Raw genomic sequence first — 20,842 nt, 5'->3', positions numbered from 1 at the left:
GTCCTTCAGGACAACATTTAATCTGATATTGTGGCTCTGAACGGTTATGTTGCACTAAATTGGATACAGTCTACCACAAATCTATTGCATTCTGCACACATTGTGGTGGTGACCTACTACTAACTGCGCAGTCATGAAAAAAGTGCTATTTCCCTTTCTCAAAAGGCTAACCTGTTTCCCAAACTGCGCAGAACAATTCTAAAGCAACATTCAAGCATGCATTTAAAGACAGTTGAAGCAAATAACCATACAGTTTGCATTAGCTAACAGAAGCAGTTGTACAGACCAAAGAATCACACTTACTCGAAGTCATAATCATACATGCCAGATGGACTTGGGGGGGAAGCATTAAAGAGAAAAGAAAGCAATAGGAATTAATGCACCAATTAGTAGAATTGTGTGATTAGCACAAAACAGAATGCTAATCTGATGAAAGCATCAAACGTGCTGGATTTGGAGAAAGCAGATTGTGACGCAAAACGGTGTGTAAAACATAAGCAGACATGGCTGAAAGTTCAAGATTGCCTAAAGGCAATTAATTAGTACTGTCTGGAGATGAAGCCAACTGTTCTAGAACCTGATCTAGATTTCTCAGAACAGCTCCCTTTATAAAAACAGGCTTTACAAGGGTGAATTTACACCTGCCACAAACCAGTCCGCATGTCTACAGATCCTGTTTTTTGCAATACAAAGAGGGTAAGGCCTCATGTCCACGGGCGGGCTTGATTCGCGGAACCCGAGCGGGAGAACTGCAAATCAAGTCTCCCATAGGGAATCGTGGTGAACGCAAAATAATTTAAGCACGCAGATTTGTTTTGCGAAAAACAAAATCGCAGCATGCTCCATTTTTTGGAGGATCCCGCACTGACGGCTTCCATTGAAGTCAATGGAAGCCGTCCGATCCGCGGCACAGCCCCAGCTGACACTGCAGAAGTGCCGTGGATCCCTCGGTGGGGGTGGGATTCCACTAGACTTGAGAAATATTAGCATATAAGTCCCTAGATTGCTTGAAATACATGATATTTTTAGGTTTCGTTTAGGCCAGCTTCACACTGGTGGAAGCGTATTTGCACACACCTGAGCGTTCTGTATTTTCAGAATGAACAATGCTTTTTTGCGCACATATTCTACTGTACTTTCTGCCCCTGCAAGACATGTACATTGGTACGCGGCCAACAAAGACACAATTGAAATGGCCAATTAGTTCAATATGTGGTGTTCTTCTAGTGCAATTTTCACGCATCTCCTTGCGTATCGCGTGTACATTTGCACACACACACCCATGGACTTCTGTGGGAACCTTTGGTGCTGGTTTCATTTTTTTTTTTTTTGCCCAACCAAAATGTGCATGCAAAGTATGGAAATGTGCATGACCCCAATGAAATGAATGGGTTCTATTCTCTGCGTATTGCATATGCAAATTTTGTGTGCACAAATACGCCTATGTGAAGCCGGCCTCAGTCTGTGTTTAGAGCCCTGTTTGGGGATTCTATCCCAGGGCTCCATCTGGATGGCCAAAAAAAAAAAAAAAATGATGTCCAGAAGAACCCCTGGAACACTCCGACATTTTTATATTTTATTAATATAAAACAGAACAAATCTTACATATTTCAGCATTTGACTGAGAGAATAGCTTGGTTGAACAGAACCAATGAACTTTGAATAGGTCATAAATCAGCTGATGAGGTGGTTCAGAAGAGGAGATATGCAGGCTGGAGTCTTTGGGCTCCCACACACTTGTGTTTTTTTAACGCAAACGTCAATGGGACTTTCTTAACTTTAAAAACACATTGCACAAAAATCGCGGGATAGTAAACGACACTATCCTGGACTCCAAATATCGCAGAAACGAATGGAATCCTTGTCAACTGGTGTAAATTTGACTAATGGAAGTGAATGGTTCTGTTGCAATACCAATTTCAGCTATTGTGATAGAACCCCTGGAGGAAGTCTGACAGCATAGTGAAAACAGCTGTAGGAACTAGGCCTAAGCCACTAGAAGAGCTCACTGATGGATTTGCTAGTGAACAGCTTTCTGCAGCCTTCTTCCGCATCTAGCTATTCCCCGCTCGGAGCGCCCGGGTGTTATACAGCCGAGCGCGGTATGGAGAACACAGCTGAACCGCTTTGTTCTTCATACCCCGTCTGAGTTCAGGGAGCGAGATACAGCTGAAACAATAGTATCACCTGTATCTCGCTGTGAATTCCTAAGCGGTGGCTTAACGAAAACTGCACAATGTCAGTGCAGTTAGACACAATGATTATCGCTCAAAAGATGGCTTTGAGGGATTTTTGAGCGAAAATAGTTGTGTCTAAAAGGGTCTTAAGACAGTTCATCTAATCACACAGCTCTATTTGCATATCTGCCCGAGATGTAACTGCAAGCTGAGTTTTGCAGCAAAATTGACAACTTCTTCTAGGTGCTCGATTTATTTATTTTTTGACAAAGAATGTATTCTGATACACAGAAGCAGTTTCAGTGAGAAATTATTCCATTATAAAAGAAATACTCTCTCACTGTAAGATCGACTTGGGAATCAGATGTTGGTTCCGAGATGGATGAGGATTGATTTTTGGCATTGGAGACCCCTAAAATGGTATTGACTATTTGCACTGAATGTATCCCTCCAGAGAACATGCCACTACCTCTCGCCTACATAGGTTTCACCCAGACTTCAAAAATCTTTGTCCAAAATGCTAAATGCTTGTCCCAGAATCTACAGCTACTGGATGCAGGTTCTGAAATCCACTAAATAAGATGGCTCCCAAGGTATACCTTCCATATATATAATATATATCTCATAGAACCTAGGTGAAACCATCTTCCTGGCACACAACATTATGGCATGCAGGTTGCTAACTGCATCCTTACTCTGCCATAATTGCACCACATAGGTGCAAATACCCTTCTTGGAAAGGTAACCCCCCTCCCCCATCATCTTCCAGCTTAGGATCCTTGCAAACTATATATGGCATTTCTATATCCCAGTCCTATCATATACAAAGTTGTCCAGCAATGGCCGATCAGACATCAGTCACTGTGTATAGAAGCAGATAGCTCTGTACACACTGCAGATGCAGCTCCTAGGACTAAATCAAAAACCTGGATTCTACTTTTGACATCTGACGTTGCAGTTCATTCTTACAAACCTATAACGGAAAGGTGCTGCGAAACCGGTTTGCAACCACCACAAAGATTACTTACCAGTAATCAGTTTTCCATGAGCCCCTGACAGCACCCATGAGAGCCCACCTCCCTGTTAAAGGTGGGAAAACTCTTCACCTCTTCAGTTATGTAGCAAGAACTATGGACTATTTGAAACTCTTATTTTATCTAAGTTTATACCTAAATCCTCATCCTGTGGGACAAGATTTGTGATCTTGCAACAGGCTCGTGAAAAACAAATTACTCGCAAGTAATCTTGTAAAAGTGCTAATGACCACTTGTACATGCTCTGCCCCTGATCACATGATGGCATTGCAGCTCCTAAAGCATAGAAAATGCAGAGCCCGACAGCAACAGTGTGCTCACAGGACTGTGAGGTTGTCAGTCATGTGATCAGTCACCGACTCTTAGCTTGGCCCTGGATCACAGATTCTAAACCAGCAAAGGCCGACAAAGAATGTATGTAGCAGAGCTACATGTATAAGATGTCTCCCAAGGTATGCCTTCTAACCGTGCCTGTTAATTATCCCTCTCGATCTCCTAGAACCTAGGTGAAACTATTTTCCAGGCACACAACATTATGGCACGCAGGTTGCTAGCTCCATTCTTACTAGAGTGGATAATGGCTGTAAAGACGTAGGAACAGAGAATGTAGGTTTCAGAACATATGTGAATATGTTCTGCTATAATTGCACCACATAGGCATCTCACTCTTCCCTTTTTGAAAATGTAGCAGAGCTGTGGGTGCGGTGCGTGACGCACGCACGTAGCAGAGCTGTGGGAGCTGTAACACACACACATGTAAGCGACATCACCACAAGACCGAAACCAGCAGCTGTGTGCTTACAACTCCAATCCCTTTCATTATATCAGAATTAGTAAGAGGCACATTGTGCCACCAGAAACACTACTATAATTCCCTAATAATCCCTTATACCCATAACAGCACCCATGATAGATTAAACTAGATAAATAAGTGTGGGGGAGAACGCATCTTTATAACCAGCCCAGAGGTTTAATCTTAATTTGGAAAACTAGTAGGATTTGTGAAGATAGCCTGTCAGCCTATCGCACAAGAACTCCCAACTAAATTTAAGGTATATGATCACAATACGTTTGTCTGGACATTTAAGGGCACCTTACGACTAATCCTGATGTGTATTCAGAAAGAAAGTTTCTTGTACAAACTTTCCATAGGAGGTAAACATTTACATAGTCTTATCCCATATAACCTCCCTATTCCTAAAATTGCAGCTCATGTTCTCCTCATTTTATTCTTGTACAATCAGAAAAGCCTTGTCTCACAAAAGGTATCCTTACCTGGGGCCTTACAGAAAGTGTATGGTGAGCAAAAAGGCTTAGTCTATAAACCTTTCTGCTGAAGACCCACAGGCTGCTAAGCAAAAAACCTGGAGGCTATAGACGCCACAGACCAAAGCCTAGTAGCTATAGAGCAGGCCAAGTCAAAAAAGTAAACACGATACCAGCCAGGTCATACGCCGTAGGCAGAGCCCTATCTGCCATACACATATTTCACCAGCTAGAAGCCCTGAGGGTATCAGCAACAGCCAAAGGCCATCAGGTCCCGAGTCTGGATACTGAACACAGAAAAAGCCACCCCCTATACTTTACGTTTTTTTGGGGTTAAGACAAACGTGGAATCCAATTCCTTACTTATGCAAAGTCATTCCACTAGGACTGGCTGGAGATCCTTAGCGGTCATTTCTCTCCCCAGCTCCAATCACTGGTGATATTAGGACTTGCCCATATCAGTACGCACTAGACCTCCATCTACTGATGGAAGCACCAGATAAAACAGGATGTCATATATAGCAAACATCTGGTCTAAGTGCAGCAACATAGGGAGCACTAAGGGGTTCTTCCACACCTACAGGAGATCCTATGAGGCTAGAAGTAAAGAACCTTCTCTTCCTGACCTCCAGAGACGGGTGCACAGCATCCACCACGGGAAGCAAGAGGATGATCCCAGGCTTACCCAGTGGAGACTTACACCAGACAGGTAACCGCATGTCATCGAGTTTGAGAGTGAGGCCCTGCAGTTCATAACATAAGATCTGGAGGAATTCTTGAAAGAGCAGAGACAGCCAAGTAGCAGCCACCTCAGCATTTTCCAACCTGTCCTACAGACAGCAAACAGGAACTGAGGGGATTAAGTATTTTTTATATATAAATAGACAGACCAGTTTCCTGTCCGGAATAAAGGAAACTTTCTCATGGGTGTTGCCATGGGCAGAAGGGAAAGCAGATAATATCAAATTGAGATTTGCAGTAAGGCCGCCTGCAGACGAGCAGAAATCCCGTGGGATTTCCGCCGCTCAAAGCCTGCATAGGATTGTGTTAACAAACGCAATCCTATGCAGACGGCCACGGTTTGGCCGCGCGAAATCTCGCGCGGTAAACAGACCGCAGCATGTCCTATTTTTGTGCGGGGCTTGCAGAGCCTCGCACAGAAATGTCACTCACGCAGCCGGCGGCTCCGGTCTGCGCATGCGCCGGCTGCCTGGCAGCGGCACATGAAAGAGCCGGGGCCGCTGGGCGCGGGTGAGTACGCGCTCATCCCTGCAGGCGCTCGGATCGGGTCCCGCAGCGAGAATTCTCGCCGCCGGATCCAACCCGCTCGTCTGCAGGCGGCCTAACAGATTATTAAAAAAAGCACTTAAGCTTAGCTGTTGACTTCACTATTAAGATAGATCACTCACAACTAGCATCTTTTGAACTTTAAAAGTGTTTTTTCTGGAGCAAGATATTGATGACATATCCTCACGATATGTCATCAATATCAGATCAGTGGGGGTTTGCCATTTAGTTCTCCCGTCGATCAGATAATTAAAGAGGCTGCAGCACTCAGAAGAGCACCTCAGCCTCTTCTCAAGCCTCTGACGTCATATTCACAAAAATTCAAGTGAATTGGCTGAGCCGAAATACTAGGCGCAGCCGCTATGAAATGTACAGACTGTGCATAGTATACAGTGAACTGCCCGCAATGCTCACCCAACATGGCCAGTTCATATGGCCAATCGGTGGGAGTCTTACCTGGCAGGCCTCCACAAATCTGTTTTAGTCCTAGAAAACCCCTTTACCCTTCATAATATAATAATTTGCCCCAAAAGGAGGAGTTAAAGCGAAGTATAAAAAAGTACAACCTCCAACCTATAAACACAAGTTATTTTATAACTGAACATGAAAGTAACAATTCTTTGGCCAACCTGTGCCTATTTTTATTCTTGCGTTTCTTATGACTGCTATGATGCCCTCCGGAGTTGGTTGATGAAGCGGCTTTCTGAGGCTTGACACCAGACAAGGAGCCATCTAGATCTTCTGTATCATCTTGGCTGGGTTCATTTTCCTGATTCTGAAAGTCTGGGGAGTTGTCACTCTCTGTTCCACTGCCTGGTTCTCCTGTAATAAGTGACAAGTGAGAAATGTTGACCACTTTATTCATGGTATTAGAGATACTCTCCCTGGGCTAGGTTCACATACTTTTGGTGCACTTAGAACTGGATTAAAAAACACCTGCAACGGAAACCACTACCGTTTTGTAAAACATTTTTTGGGGGATCTGTTCTTAGTTTTTCCCCAAGTCTCTTTGTACATGCATTTTCTAGTCATATGAAAAACTTTGAAGTCTGTGGGGAAGAACACCATGAAAATGCAACAAACACGTAGGAGCTTGTGCTTTAAAAACACCTATAAGGGCTTTTACACACTAGCGTTCTTTTAATGCTGCGATATCGCTGTTTTTTTTGTTTTTACTGCAAATGTCAATAGGACTTTCTAATGTTAAAATCATATCACACACAAAAAAAAAATTAATCACAGAAGCGCAAAAAAGAAGTCCCATTGACATTTGCAGTAAAAAAAAAATGCTAGTTGGTAAAAGCCCTTAGTCTGTTTATATAAATTAGGATGTAAAAGTAAAGGCAAACTGCAAAGTACTAAAATTGGCCCATACAGGTTTTCTTTTACCCAGTTTAAAGTTGTTGATTTTGGTGGACGTAACCCTTTGCTCATTGGGTGAGGGGGGAGCAGTACTGTCATGCACCTATCAATCTATTTTTCACTTTCAAAACGAATAAGCATGTGCCGAACTACTGTTGAGCTGACAGCCATCTTATATGTATTGCCAGCTAAACATTACCTTTAGAAATGATAAGTATAAGGCCTCCTGTCCATGCTGCGGATAATCCGGCCACGGGTAACGCAGTAAACGCTTTCCATAGACTTAACAATGGAAAGCACAGACCGACGTCCATGAGCGGAGAATCATAGTGATTCTCCACTCGCAGAATTCAAAACGCGGTATGCTGCGATTTTCCTGGGTCAGCCTAACTATTAGATAGGCTCACCGCGGAGACCTGTCAGTGCTCCCCCGCGGCGCAAGATCGCTAGCAATATTCCGCCTCGGTGGACAGGCAGCCTATAGAGCAGCTTTGCTTTAAAGAGTAAGAAACTGTAGATCAACTTACGTTTGTCAATCATTTGGTCTTGTACTCCAGCCAGTGCGCTTACTGCCTATAATGTGAAGAAAAGGCAAGCAATTTTAAAATTTATGCATAAAATATCTAAGATACTACACACTAAAAAAAAGTGTATTAAAGCAGCTAGTCACATTTTTCTTCACCCCTTAGTGACGGAGCTTTTTTGCTTTTTTCCATTTTTGTTTTTTCCTACTCCCTTTTAAAAAAAATTGTAGTTCCTTTATTTATCCATTGACGTCGCTGTATGTGGGCTTGTTTTTTGCGGGATGAGTTGTATTCTTCAATGGCACTATTTATTGTTACTGAAAAACTTTTAAAAAATTCTAAGTGGAGAGAATGGGAAAAAAAAGAAAAAGACATTCCACCATCTTTCGGTGCGTCCTGTTTCTACGGCGCACAAACTGCAACACAAACGACCTGATATTTTTATTCTATGGGTCAGTACGATTACTATGATACCAAATTTATATAGTATTTTATTTGCTGTAGTATTTGCATTTTTTTTTAAGATATTTAACTTTTTTCAATTATTTTCTGCGGTCATTTTTTGCGCGCAATAACTTTAAAATTTTTTCGTCGACGTAGTTGAGCAAGGGCTCATTTTTTGCGGGATGTCCTGAAGTTTCCGATAGTATCAATTTGGAATACATACGACTTTTTGATAGCTTTTTATTGCGTTTTTTCTGGGAGACAGGGTAACTAAAAAAGTGTATTTCTGGCGTTATTTTTTTTTTTCGGACGACGTTCACCGTGCAGGAAAAATAATGTGCTACTTTGATAGATCGGACTTTTACGGATGCGGCGATACCAAATACATATTTTTATTTTTTGATTTAGATTTTTTAATAATAGATATGGCAAAAGGGGGGTGATTTAAACTTTTATAACTTTTTTTTTTTTACAATTAAAAAAAAAACTTTATTGATTTTTTTTTTAACTTTACTTTGAAGTCTCCCTGGGGGACTTTAACATGCGATGCTTTGATCGCTCCTGCAGTATGACATAATGCTATAGCATTACGTCATACTGCTATTTCACAGGCAGCCTATGAAGCCACCCCACAGGGATGGCTTGATAGGCAGTCTGCTAAGGCAGCCCTGGGGCCTTTCTAAAAACTGTTGCTGATCTCTATACAACAGAAGTACATAAATATATAAAAGTGACAATAGTGGTGGCGATTTAATAATTTTTAAAACTAATTTTTATAAAGATAATCATCAAAAAACACATGTGGGTGATGGGTACACAAGAAAAGTCACATGGATCAGATGAAACATCAAAATAGTTATTTGGAAAAAACTGTTTGGTAAATAACATACAACCACTGAACCCATCTAAAATATAGAGAAGGATGAAGAGAGAAAAGGGGTGGTGGGGGACAGAAATGCTTTTTAGACAGAGTAGATTCTGCGCTGGCACAGAGGTGGAAATGATCTCAAGAAAAAGGAGTACGGAGAGGTAGACAGTCACAAGCAGTTTAAATGTTATAATCCAGCCCCAATCATATATAAATCTCATAAAATCCAGGTTGCATCCAAGCGGTCCATATTGTTATGAACATAAACCAAGAAAGACTCCCATTGAGTGGGTGTCCTTAATCTGGGCGTACGGGTCTGGTAATTATTACGGCACTATGTACTTCCAAAATACAGAAATAACACATTTAGCTGCTGTCAGGATGCAGTTTCGGGGGGGTAGGGGGGGGGGGACACTCAAAATATAGATTAGGTGATTCATAAGGATATTTACCAAGAATACTTGCTGTACTAGGGAACGCACGGATGCCCAAAATGGCTGGATGAGGGGGCAATCAAACTAAAATGTCCAGCTGAGCTCTGATCAGGGTTGCTAGGAGCTCAATACTTAAAAGGGGCAAAAGAAGGGAAAGGGGACACCACTGGTGCGTGCCACTGTGCATAGGAAAAGGGGGATATGTAGCTTGTAGTTTCACTGATACCGATAGAGAGGAATAGAGCCCACCCAATGCCTGAAAAAAAAGGCTGAAAAAGCGAAAGCATTCAAGAACTTTAAACATGAAAAGCCAGCAAAGGCAGTGAAATGCTTTTTCCACATCCCAACTTAGAAGGGACCCCCCCATTCCTTTTCGATTTGCAACATCAATCAAATCAATGACTCCCTGGTTTTGTGTCCAGCCTAATGGAAGGAAATAAGCCCTACCTGGTCCTTGTAGACAAGCTGAGAGCCATTGGTTCAGCCTATTCGCCAGAATCTTGAAGTAAATTTTTAAATCAGCAATAACCCCTGAGGACCAGACACCTTATGTTTTACTGCCCTACTTTTTTTTCCCCTTCAGCTGCCAAAATTATTTTTGCTGCGTTTTTTTCCCGTGACATATAGGGCGATTTTTATTTTTATTTTTTTTTTTATAAAGCTTTTTTTACTGACTTTTCCCTGTTAGATTTGGTAAAATAAGCTTTAAAAAAAAATTTACATTTATAGTTTATTTTTAAAATTAGAGTATTTACGCTAAAATAAAGTGTGTGAGAATGGGTTTTCTTATTTTGTTTTGGACATTTTGATATATACACATTTGTACAGTCTCGCATTGCAGGGCTCATATGGGGATAGTTTTGGTTGACATTGGTGATCGTTCATTTTCTTTTTTTAAGTTTATATTTTTATTTTATTTTGTAATTTTTTTAACTTATTTTTTTTCTTTCAACATCTATGACCCCGATGAAGATGTTACTGAACCATGTCCATTTGAAGTGATTTAGCAATTAGAATAGCTACTCCAGCAGTTTTATTAGGTGTAGTGGTTAATAAAGCTGTGGGTTACCAATGTTTGGCAAAATTAAAACACCTCCCGACTATCCAAATGATTCTCCAGCAAAAAGGCAATATCCGCATTAGACCTGTGGAGCTCCTGAAGAGCAAGAGGTCGCTTAAATGTCAGAGTTTAGACCCTTAACATTAATGTAAATTATCCACCATAACCCATTTATTTCTAATGGGATCCTGCAAATTAAGTATTTGTTTGCAGAGCGGGTAGACAAAATACCAGGCTGCTGCCCAGAGCCGGAATAGGGAAAAGTGACAGAATAAATGGCCAGCGCAGTTCTTCCCGAGTGCACAGAGTCCCAGATATGCCATCTCTTCTGGCAAGAAGACTGAAAGGGAATACCCATTTATAAAGAGTGAACCATAAGTCCTGGAGCAGCTGAATTTCGGACCCCTGGCAGTAAACATGTTGAAGTGAGCAGGCTTCTTTAAAGGGGTTGTCTCGCGAAAGCAAGTGGGGTTATACACTTCTGTATGGCCATATTAATGCACTTTGTAATATACATCGTGCATTAAATATGAGCCATACAGAAGTTATTCACTTACCTGCTCCGTTGCTGGCGTCCCCGTCGCCATGGATCCATCTAATTCTGATGTCTTCTTGCTTTTTTAGACGCGCTTGCGCGGTGCGGTCTTCTTCCTGGTGAATGGGGCCGCTCGTGCCAGAGAGCTGGTCCTCGTAGCTCCGCCCTGTCACGTGTGCCGATTCCAGCCAATCAGGAGGCTGGAATCGGCAATGGACCGCACAGAGCCCACGGTGCACCATGGGAGAAGACCCGCGGTGCATCGTGGGTGAAGATCCTGGCGGCCATCTTGGTGAAGGAAGACGTAAGACGTCGCAGAGCGGAGATTCGGGTAAGTAATAATTTATTTTTTTTTTTTTTTTTTTTTAACACATCCTTTGGGGTTGTCCTGCGCCGAACGGGGGGCCTATGGAAGAAAAAAAAAAAAAAAAAAAAAACACGTTTCGGCGCGAGACAACCCCTTTAACCCCTTAATGACATAGCCCCTTTTTTTCTATTTTCGTTTGTTCCTCCTCCCTTTGAAAAAAATTATAACTCCTTTATTTATCCATCGACGTCGCTGTATGAAGGCTTGTTTTTTGCGGGACGAGTTGTAGTTTTTATTGGTGCTATTTAAAGTACCATGTAATGTACTGAAAAACGTTAAAAAAATTATAAGTGGAGTAAAATGAAAAAAAAAAAAGGCCTTCCGCCGTCTTTCAGTGCATCTTGTTTCTACAGCGTACACACTGCAACAAAAACGACATGATAACTTTATTCTATGGGTCAGTACAATTACTACGATACCAAACTTGTATAGTTTTTTCTACTGTACTATTTTTTCTCGAAGACATTTAATTTTTTTAAATTATTTTCTGCGGTCATCTTGTGCTCACAATAACTTTATTTTTCCGCCGACGTAGGTCAGCGATGGCTCATTTTTTGCGGGATGTGCTGTAGTTTCCGTTAGTACTAATTCGGAATATGTCCGACTTTTTGATCGCTTTTTATTGCGTTTTTTTCTGGGAGACAGGTTGACCAAAAAAGTGCATTTCTGGCGTTATTTGTTTATTTTTTTCAGACGATGTTCAACGTGCGGGTTGAATAATGTGCTACTTTGATAGATTGGACTTTTACGGACGCGGCGATACCAAATATGTATTTATTTTAGGATTTAGATTTTTTTAATTACAGATATGGCAAAAGGGGGTGATTTAAACTTTTATTACTGTTTTTTTTTTTTTTTGAACAAGTAAAAAAAAAACAAAAAAAAACTACTTTATTGGTCTTTTTTTAACTTTACTTTAAAGTCCCCCTGGAGGACTACAATATTCAATGCTTTGATCGCTCCTGCAGTATGACGTAATGCAGTAGCATTCTGACAGGCAGCTTATCTCTCCACCCCATGGGGATGGCTTGATAGGCAGTCTTCCAAGGCAGCCCTGGGGCCTTTCAGAAGGGGATGGGGGCCGTACAGGACCCCCGAACGATTTCGGGGGATTTAAATGCCGCTGTCAGAATTGACAGCGGCATTTAAAGGGTTAGTAGCCATAATCGGCCAATTGCAGCTATTGCCTGCGGGTGTCAGCTGTAGTAAACAGCTGACGCCCGCGCTGTAGGAAGAGTACGTCCTGGAACGGGAAGGGAGATTTAAGATGATCTGTGACATGGACCACACATGTTCTTCGCCATGGGGCTCTTCGGACTCTGATATTATGGCAATGGCCTCGGGTGTCTAGGTCCTCAATGTGACGTTGCAGGTCATGGATCAGGTCTATGTGAGAATGAGAAAGAAATTGGAGATGGGGAATAGTGGCGTGGGCCATATTAAGATCCTCTTCCAAAACATCAACCCGCTGTGTCAGGTGTTCAACATTGTGGCAGATAGTGGCAATTTTCGTACTGTAGGCTTCTGTAACCTCAGCAATCAAGCTGCAGAAATAATCCATCCACCATTCAGCAGGAGGGGGATCATTATACAGTTTCCCTGAGAGTCATAGGAGGAGATAAGACCAGTCTCTAGAGGTTTTATGGAATTAAGAGAGAGTAGAGGGGCAGTCTGGAGACATGGTCATTATAGGGTCAGAGGAGGAGGTACGTGTGGTTGGGCACACACGCTGTGGTATGCCGGAGGCTGACTAACCAGCGGGATAAAGCAGCGAAGAGGAAGCTACTATAATCGCCTCAGATGCGTGCTTGAGAGGGAATGAAGCACCCAGTGTCTTGTTGTGGGCCTATGACACCGGCAAGGAAAGGGAAACATCCCTTGTAATAAAGGGCAAGCCCTGACCTACTGGAGTAATGCCTGCACAGTCCTGTGGCGCTGGCAGTAATGTGCTGCTTGTGGGGTCTGGTAGTTGTAGTGCTAGTCATGGACTGTGGGGGCTTGGTCCAGCTTGAAGAGTGCCCAAAACACTGGATGAGATGAAGCGCTGCAACAATGAAAGAGCCTCCCGCGGTGCATGGGGGCTGCAGGCTTTGAATCCATTGATGTTCAGGATCTAATTCATGGAGAGGCCAGTCTGCTTTAGGTGGTCACAGAGCTCCAAGCTTAGGCATCCTTCTCAATTGACTTCCGGAGCCCCCCCCCCCCCTCCTCTCTAATCAATCTATCTTAAAGTAACCTGCAGAAGAGCAGAATGATACTTACCGCTGCAGAGGTGACTGAAGATTTACTGAATAATCTTTCTGCTTCTTTGAATTTTCTATTCCGCCTGTCATTCTTACTGTTTGAGTTCCTAAAAATCATAAGGCAAGTAAAGACTAAAGATGAATTGTTACCTTATGATTTTGACACATGTACTACAAAATTTAATGATGGACATACACAAGACAGTGATCACCTGATCATTCAATTTTGACCCCTGGAATCTCATGGATATAGATTACACAATTTGGGAATAATTTATGAAATGGCACACTTAAAATGCCACATCTAATATTAAAAAAAAGTCTACAGGTTTTTCTTCCACCACACTGTGACCCCTTTGCGTGACCTTTGGTGGATGATTTTGGGGTCATTAGATTTGTGACATCCTCACCACCGCCGTAAAATCATAATATTTGAGTTTGGTATATGAGTGACTATCAGGCCAAGTCAAAGTTCCTATGTTAAGTCTAGCGTCACTGTTGTGCTTCAGCCAACAGCGCCCCTAGGGAGAGTCAGGGCTCCTTCACACTGGCAATGGCGATATAATGGCTCGATATTGCTCTCACATGAAAACACCCCGCATCCCTGTGGGGCTGAAAGATTTTCCCACTGTCACAGCCACGGCCAAGAATCATGATGTTCTCCCATTGTTTTCAGTGGGGCCAGAGCTGCTGCCACCAGCCCCATTGAAAACAATAGGCAATATCGCAAAAAGAAAGGACATGCTGCGATTTTTTTCCTTTCATAGCATTGCATCGCAGTGCCATGCAGCGAAGCATCGCAAATGTGAGTGAACCCATTTTATTTTTGCATAGCGAACATCACATCAATCTAGTTTTAATTAAACATTCAACATGAAGACCTAGCATTTTTTTAGTCTGTGATTAAAGAGTGATTTGCTGATCAAAAAAAAGCTGACATCTACAAGTGGAGCTAGAGAGCAGGGCTCAGACAACTATTATTCATCTCACTGTTGCAAGTGCTCTGGGGGGGGGGGGGGGGGGGGGCTTCTATTGCTCTCCCTACATATCCAATGACCTGTGGAGCTCATTGGACATTGACCGAGAGCAACGGCAAGAAACGCAAGTTTATTTCATCTGTGCCGTATGTTCAACAGTTATGGAGTGGTCAGCAGTTTTTGCACTGGCAATGTATGACAATAGAATAACTCCATGAAAATGAGTAATGGAATAATTTGCCACAGCGCCACCAAGTTACTACTCTATAAATCAATAGTGACCTTTTAAAAAGGCCTTGCAACATGTGGTGCTAGCCACAAAAAGAAAAAAAAACATTATCCCCTGGACTCCAAAAATGAACGTACATAGGATCTAGAATATTCAGAAAAAGTTGGACAGGTGTTAACAAATGTGAATTGTAACTGATGGGCATTACACAGTTGAGTGCATTAGAGCAAACGGTCTGTTCACACTAAGGTGTTGGTTTAGGCCTCTTTCACACGGGCAATAGCAATATTGCTGTGAGAAAATCGCAGCGATATCGCTGTGTTTTCTCGTGGCCAAATCAAGATTTTGTAGCACTCTTTTGCTGGGATTTACGGGAGTAGGGTGGCTTCAAATATAAGCCCTACTCCGAAAATAAGGCCTATCCGCATAATAAAAAATATATATTACATCACCTAACAGCCACTGTCAGGTTCACTGCACATCTCCTCTGCAGGACCAGCAGACTTGCTTGTATTTTTCAGCAAGCCTACAAAACCTCGCTAATGTGAAGGAACCCATTGGAAAGCATGGGCTTCACATACATGCAATTTGTAGCACTATTGCATTGCAAGAAAAATCGCACTATTTTGTCGCCCGTGTGAAAACGCCCTTATGCCAATGCTATGCTATGACTGGTGCTCTACATGTAATTACATAGCAGCAAGATATGAACATGCAGCAGTTGCTGTTTTCAGAGGTGATTTTCATGGTCTGCACTTTTTCTTAATTGAACCTGATTCAATTTTAAGGGATCATGTACACAGCAATGCCGTACATTTGTGCATGGACTGCAATAGCGGTCAAACCTATGAGCACCACTATGTGGTACAGTAAGCTAAAGGATAAAAAGCTTCTGCAACAAAAACAGGCATTGGAGCACTTTTTTTCCTGGCAGGATCAAGGAGGAGAGATCTCAGTGTACAACTTGGAGCACAAGAGGTATGCTTTGTATTCAGTATGACTCAGAGCCCCAAGACCACCACATACATGAGGACGAAGGGCAGAAGAAAAATGTAGCCCTGCAGCAACATGGGAAAATGGCCCAAGGCTAACAACTTACTTTTGGTTTGTTAAGTAACGGTCCCAACCTCTGATAATATTTCCATACATCTGTGTGTCTTCCAGATAACTTCCTTCAAATGCATAGATCTGACGTTCTAGATTTGCCAACGTTTCCTATAAAAACAGAGTAAGGGAAGGTCATTCCACCTAATGAACACAGCTTTACAATTTATACATTAGTTTTTAAGCATTGCTAGTATAGTATGCCAGTCCCTAGAAGTGTATGATGCATTGCATTAAAACGGTGTTTGTTGCTGCGACTTTCACAAGACAAGTGGATAGATCCTAAGGCGCAGGTAACAGATTCCATTTTTAGGGTCACAGCTCCAGGTTTTGTTTTTTTTTAATGAAACAATCAAGCTTTATTGGAATAAAGGCAAGTATATAGTACATTGTATATGAGGTCTTAAACAAGTGTTCTACAAAATGTTTCTACAACCAGAGCACACACTAGGAACAGTACAAAGCATGGGGTCTGTGTGTATTATTGAATGTCAGATTTACCATAAATTCTGCATAAAGAGTAATGAAAATATCCTGCAGGACAATTTAAAGTGAAGTGGTGCGACATCCATATAATAATATAGTAACCAATCTGCAAGTTGGCAGAGATAATAATATAGATAGACAACTAGTCCAGATAAAGGGACAAAGCAATAGAACGCCTACAGATGCAATGGGCCATAAAATACATATGTAACACATACAAGTAATGAACTGATACATAGGGCAAAATCAAAGCAGGACAATGACTGGCATACAAGTAATGGGAAGGGGATTGTGTTAGGAGCTGAGAAAGTTGGGAACCTGGCAAACTAAGCACCATAAAATGATGGTGCGCACAGGACAGGTCCCAGGTTGTCAGAGGATGCACTTTTTATATTTACACGGCTGTCTGTTTCTGTGCAGTTACCCAGAAAGTGTAAGGCTCATCTTTGCAGGCTGTGCACACATACTCCAATAGGGAACAACGTAGGCAGAGTCGCACAGCTTGTAGAGGGACGTCTGCAGTAATGTCTTGTGCGATGACTTTCAATGGTGACAGCATGGGAATGGTGAGCCAAAGAAGTATGTAAAGCATGTCCCCGGACTCCTCCGGACCTCGCTTATAAGGAATCTGTCACCTACTTTTAGCCCTAGAAGCTAAGCTTGTGGGCTGAAAGTAGGTGACCCGCTGAGTCCGAGATCCCTCACACAGGCGTTTGCAGAAAAACAGCGTTTTTCAATGCTGTGTTTACTGCAGATTCCGCCCTGTTTCAGCAGTGCTGCCATGCGTTATGCCAGCGTTTTGGCTACTGATAAAGAAAAGAAAAAAAGGCCGATGCCACTGTAGGGACCTTGTGAAGTGGACAAATTGCTCTGATTGGCTCAGATGGCAGTCACTCAGCCAGTCAGAGCCAGCGCTGGATGCGTCCAATCACAGCCATTTAATGAATGAATGTGATTGGACGAATCCAGCACTGACTCTGATTGGCTCAGACGGCTGTCAGTCAGCCAATCAGAGCAATCTCTCACTGGAGGCAGGGATTTTGAATCAGTCACTACAAAAGTTCCCCTGCCAGCTGACAAGTCCCAAGAGCGCCGCCAGGGACTACGATGTCACCTGTAAGGGAAGGGGGGGGGGGGTTTATAATTTTTTGACTCAGGCAGTGTAGCTAGGGCGTTTAGTGCTGCAGTTTTGGCAGCACTGAAACCGCTGCCCATTCATTTCAATAGGCAACACAGGGCTGAAAACAGCCAAAAATAGAACATGCAGCGTTAAAGAGGTTTTTCCTTTTTCAGCCTTGTGTGAGCAGCCCCATTGAAATGAATGGAAGCGTTGTACACGTTTAGCACAGTGCTGAAAAAGCAGCGCTAAACACTACAAAAAGGCCTGTATGAGCGAGGCCTTAGACATAGGTGATTCTCATGTACGATGACAGGTTCCTTTAAGAAAATAATGAATAGATAACTTGGACAACCCCCTTGAAACGCTTTCTGCCAAGGGGACAAGCTGCCAACAACAGTAATGCGACAGAACCCCCGGCCGTGCAGAAACAGAACCACACACGGTCATTAGTGAAACAAACACCCCTTTGGTGTGTGACAAGCATTCCGTTCACGTCTGTTATATGTGGAGTATAGGATGAGGTCGTTGCCTACACTGTTCTGTACTCCACATATAAGGGAAACAAATGGAACCCTCATAAAGCAGACACCAAAGTGGCATCAGGGTCACTGAAAAGAGGGTTCCATTCAGAGTTCTATGTTTTCAGCATCTGTGATGGATCCCTTATTGGAATCACATAAGTTAAAAAAAAAAAAAAAACCATTGCATGAATGCCCCCCTCAGGCTGACGTCACACAGGGACACAATGTTTTATTTTACTGCATATTAGGAGTAGAGCCCTATGGGTGTGTAATAAACACTGCACACAACTACATATATGCACAGTTAGTACACAACGTCGCTAAGCGACAGAGCGGGAAATTGAAAAAAGATGAAAATATAAGACCGTGCATGACAGCGTGCGCGAAATACACGGTTTAGGAAAAAAACGGTGTATGTTTGTATGAGCCGGCCCTAATAAGCCAACGGTTCTTAGATGGCGGGCATGTGCCGCCAGCTGTGCACACATGGGATACAGCGATGGGATTTAGCGCACAGAGAGGACGCACCGCTGTCAGGGCCGCAGGACCTGCTGTTACTTAGCTTTTACTTCTATAAGACGGGCGAACAAGATTTCCATGACATTTATTCCTATTCTTTAGCCAATGGACATATAGAGACACACAGAGCGCCAGCAGCTGGGAACCAGACTGCCCCCGCCACACCACAATGGCGAGCTAGCATGGCGTCCAGCTTATGGCCCCCTACACAAGTCACAGCACCTGCCCACAGGCCCCAGTGCTTCCCGCCCGCACACACGGCTCACACTACAACGCGGGGGGCGGGGCAGCTCGACGTAGGAGCTCCACAGGGCTCTTATCGATTAACGCACATGGCAAGTGCAATTCACGCAGCACACATACGTCACTGACGCCACGTACGAGGCGGGTTAAGCATCGTAGTTACGCTATTTGCGTAACTCGGCGGTGAAAATGCAGCTTTTTATGAGGCATGAAGGAGACGTAAATGAGGCGCTCCCGCTACTACAGAGAAGAGAGAGTCGGTGTTACCGCCAGTTCTTGTTTCCGCTTCACTAGCTCGGCCAGTTCTCGGCGCGTATCTGGGATCTGAGGCGCTGTGGCCTTGTTATGCATCGCCATGATGGAGTGCGAGGAGGAAGGAGGGACGAGAGGAGGCGGTGGCGGCGGGCGGATATATAAGCCTGGCCCACCTTCCAAGCTTTAGCAAACGCGGGAGCCGGCAGTGAAAGGGCGGTGTGTGAGGAGCACTACTGTAGTGAGAGTGTGTAACGGCACTGCTCATGGCCGTTGCCTCACCCGCAGGACGGCGCCGTGTGCTGGGCACGTAGAAGGACATTAGTGGGAAGCTGGAGCCATGACCCGGCAACCAATCACAGCGCATGTGTCATTGTCTGCCCTCACGGCGAGGCATGTAAGCTGTATCCTGATTGGCTGCGCTAGATATGCCGGCAGGGCGCTGACTGCCCTGCCAGTTCTTACAGCTGTGTGGTAATTAGTGCATTGGCTAAACTCTGTGCGCTGTTTGCTCAGTTTTGCCCTGTTGGTAATTTTTTTATTTTCACCGTGAGCGCAGCATTGCTCTCAGAAAAATATGGGTGCGATAAACAGAAAGGAAGCCATGCATAAAACCCATCAGGTGCAGCATTGGTCTGGGAAAAACGGATATGGGCTCCTTCACACAGGTGGATGCGTATTTCGGTCCGCGAATAGCTGATTCCCTGCGTATTTTGGCCCTTCTGGATATTTCTATGTGCACAAATAAGTAAACAAGAAAGCGCATTCATTTAATGCCCAAGTACGCACGTGTCGGGCGTAGTCATGGCAATGGCCTATTTTGGCGCATCGTACGCACCTAAATAGGACACGCTGTTTTGGGTTTTTTTTTCACGCAACTGAAAGTTGTGTGAAAATCCGTACATGTGAATAACCGCATTGATATCCATGTGTCTTATTCGCGTGGTGTATTCAGCCCGTGTGAATGAACCCTAAGGCCACGCTCACAGCGTTGGAGCGGGCGTTTGAAACGCCGCTAAAAACACTGTCCTGAGCCTCCTTTGATTTCAATGGGGCATCACAGATGAGCGTTTTACACCAAAAGAAACGCCGTCCGTTGTGCTTTTTAATGCACCACATCACCCAATGGAATGATGGGATGCATTTAAAAACGCAGCGTTTTTACAAACGTGCGGAACTGGCTTTAGAAATGGAGACCTTAATGCAAGCAGAGCCTTCCTGAAGCCAGCGGCGTACGCTGACATGCAGTATGGCGGATGCTGGGAAGGGGTTAAACATTTACACAAAATGCACAACTACATTATGTAATATATGGAGACTGCAGGAGGGAGGAGAATATGCTACCTGTCAGCTTGACATAACAAAATTGTGTAAGGCCGGTTTCACACAGCCGAGAAACTCTTAGCCTATGGGCACATGCCGACGAGCGCCGCGGGATACGCCCTCAGCTTTAAACAGCGGGAGTACCATGATTAAAAACAAAAAAGTGCCTGCGAGTGGTCGCAGATTTTCGAGGTCTCCCATAATGCTATGTTAATGGAGACCTTCCGTGGTGTAAATCCGCAGAAAATAGAACATGACGCGTTTTTTTCCCGCTCGCGGAAATCCGCAGTAGTATTCCGCATGTGAACATTGGCAGGTAGAAAACTATTAGGTTGCCTAATAGCCGCGGAATTCACGCACGGGAAACGCGGTACAAATCCATCCGTGGGCATTCACCCTAAGGCCACTCACACGTTTTCACAAAACGCTGTATCCGAAAGCACAGCCTCTTAGCGCGATTTCATGTG

The 20,842-nt window shown here is 43.5% G+C and overlaps 1 protein-coding gene across 3 annotated transcripts in view; it reads right to left on the bottom strand.

The window, feature by feature from the left end:
- MEAF6 (MYST/Esa1 associated factor 6) overlaps positions 1 to 19,198 on the bottom strand; it is a 31,863-nt gene extending 12,665 nt beyond the window's left edge. For all 3 annotated transcript variants that reach the window (XR_010785908.1, XM_066574900.1, XM_066574894.1), the window contains exons 1-5: positions 19,068 to 19,198; positions 15,907 to 16,022; positions 13,621 to 13,708; positions 7,654 to 7,699; positions 6,394 to 6,586 (exon numbers count right to left, since the gene is read on the bottom strand). Coding sequence is in view for 2 of the 3 variants with exons in the window: in XM_066574900.1 (XP_066430997.1) it covers positions 6,394 to 6,586; positions 7,654 to 7,699; positions 13,621 to 13,708; positions 15,907 to 16,022; positions 19,068 to 19,157 (533 nt within the window). In the remaining variant the exon portion in view is untranslated. The remainder of the gene's footprint in view (positions 1 to 6,393; positions 6,587 to 7,653; positions 7,700 to 13,620; positions 13,709 to 15,906; positions 16,023 to 19,067) is intronic.
- Positions 19,199 to 20,842: the final 1,644 nt, after the last annotated feature.

This window comes from Eleutherodactylus coqui, chromosome 1 (assembly GCF_035609145.1).
Source record: "Eleutherodactylus coqui strain aEleCoq1 chromosome 1, aEleCoq1.hap1, whole genome shotgun sequence".
NCBI lineage: Eukaryota > Metazoa > Chordata > Amphibia > Anura > Eleutherodactylidae > Eleutherodactylus > Eleutherodactylus coqui.
Note: the sequence above shows the minus strand (reverse complement) of the source record. Positions and strands in the feature narration are given on the sequence as shown.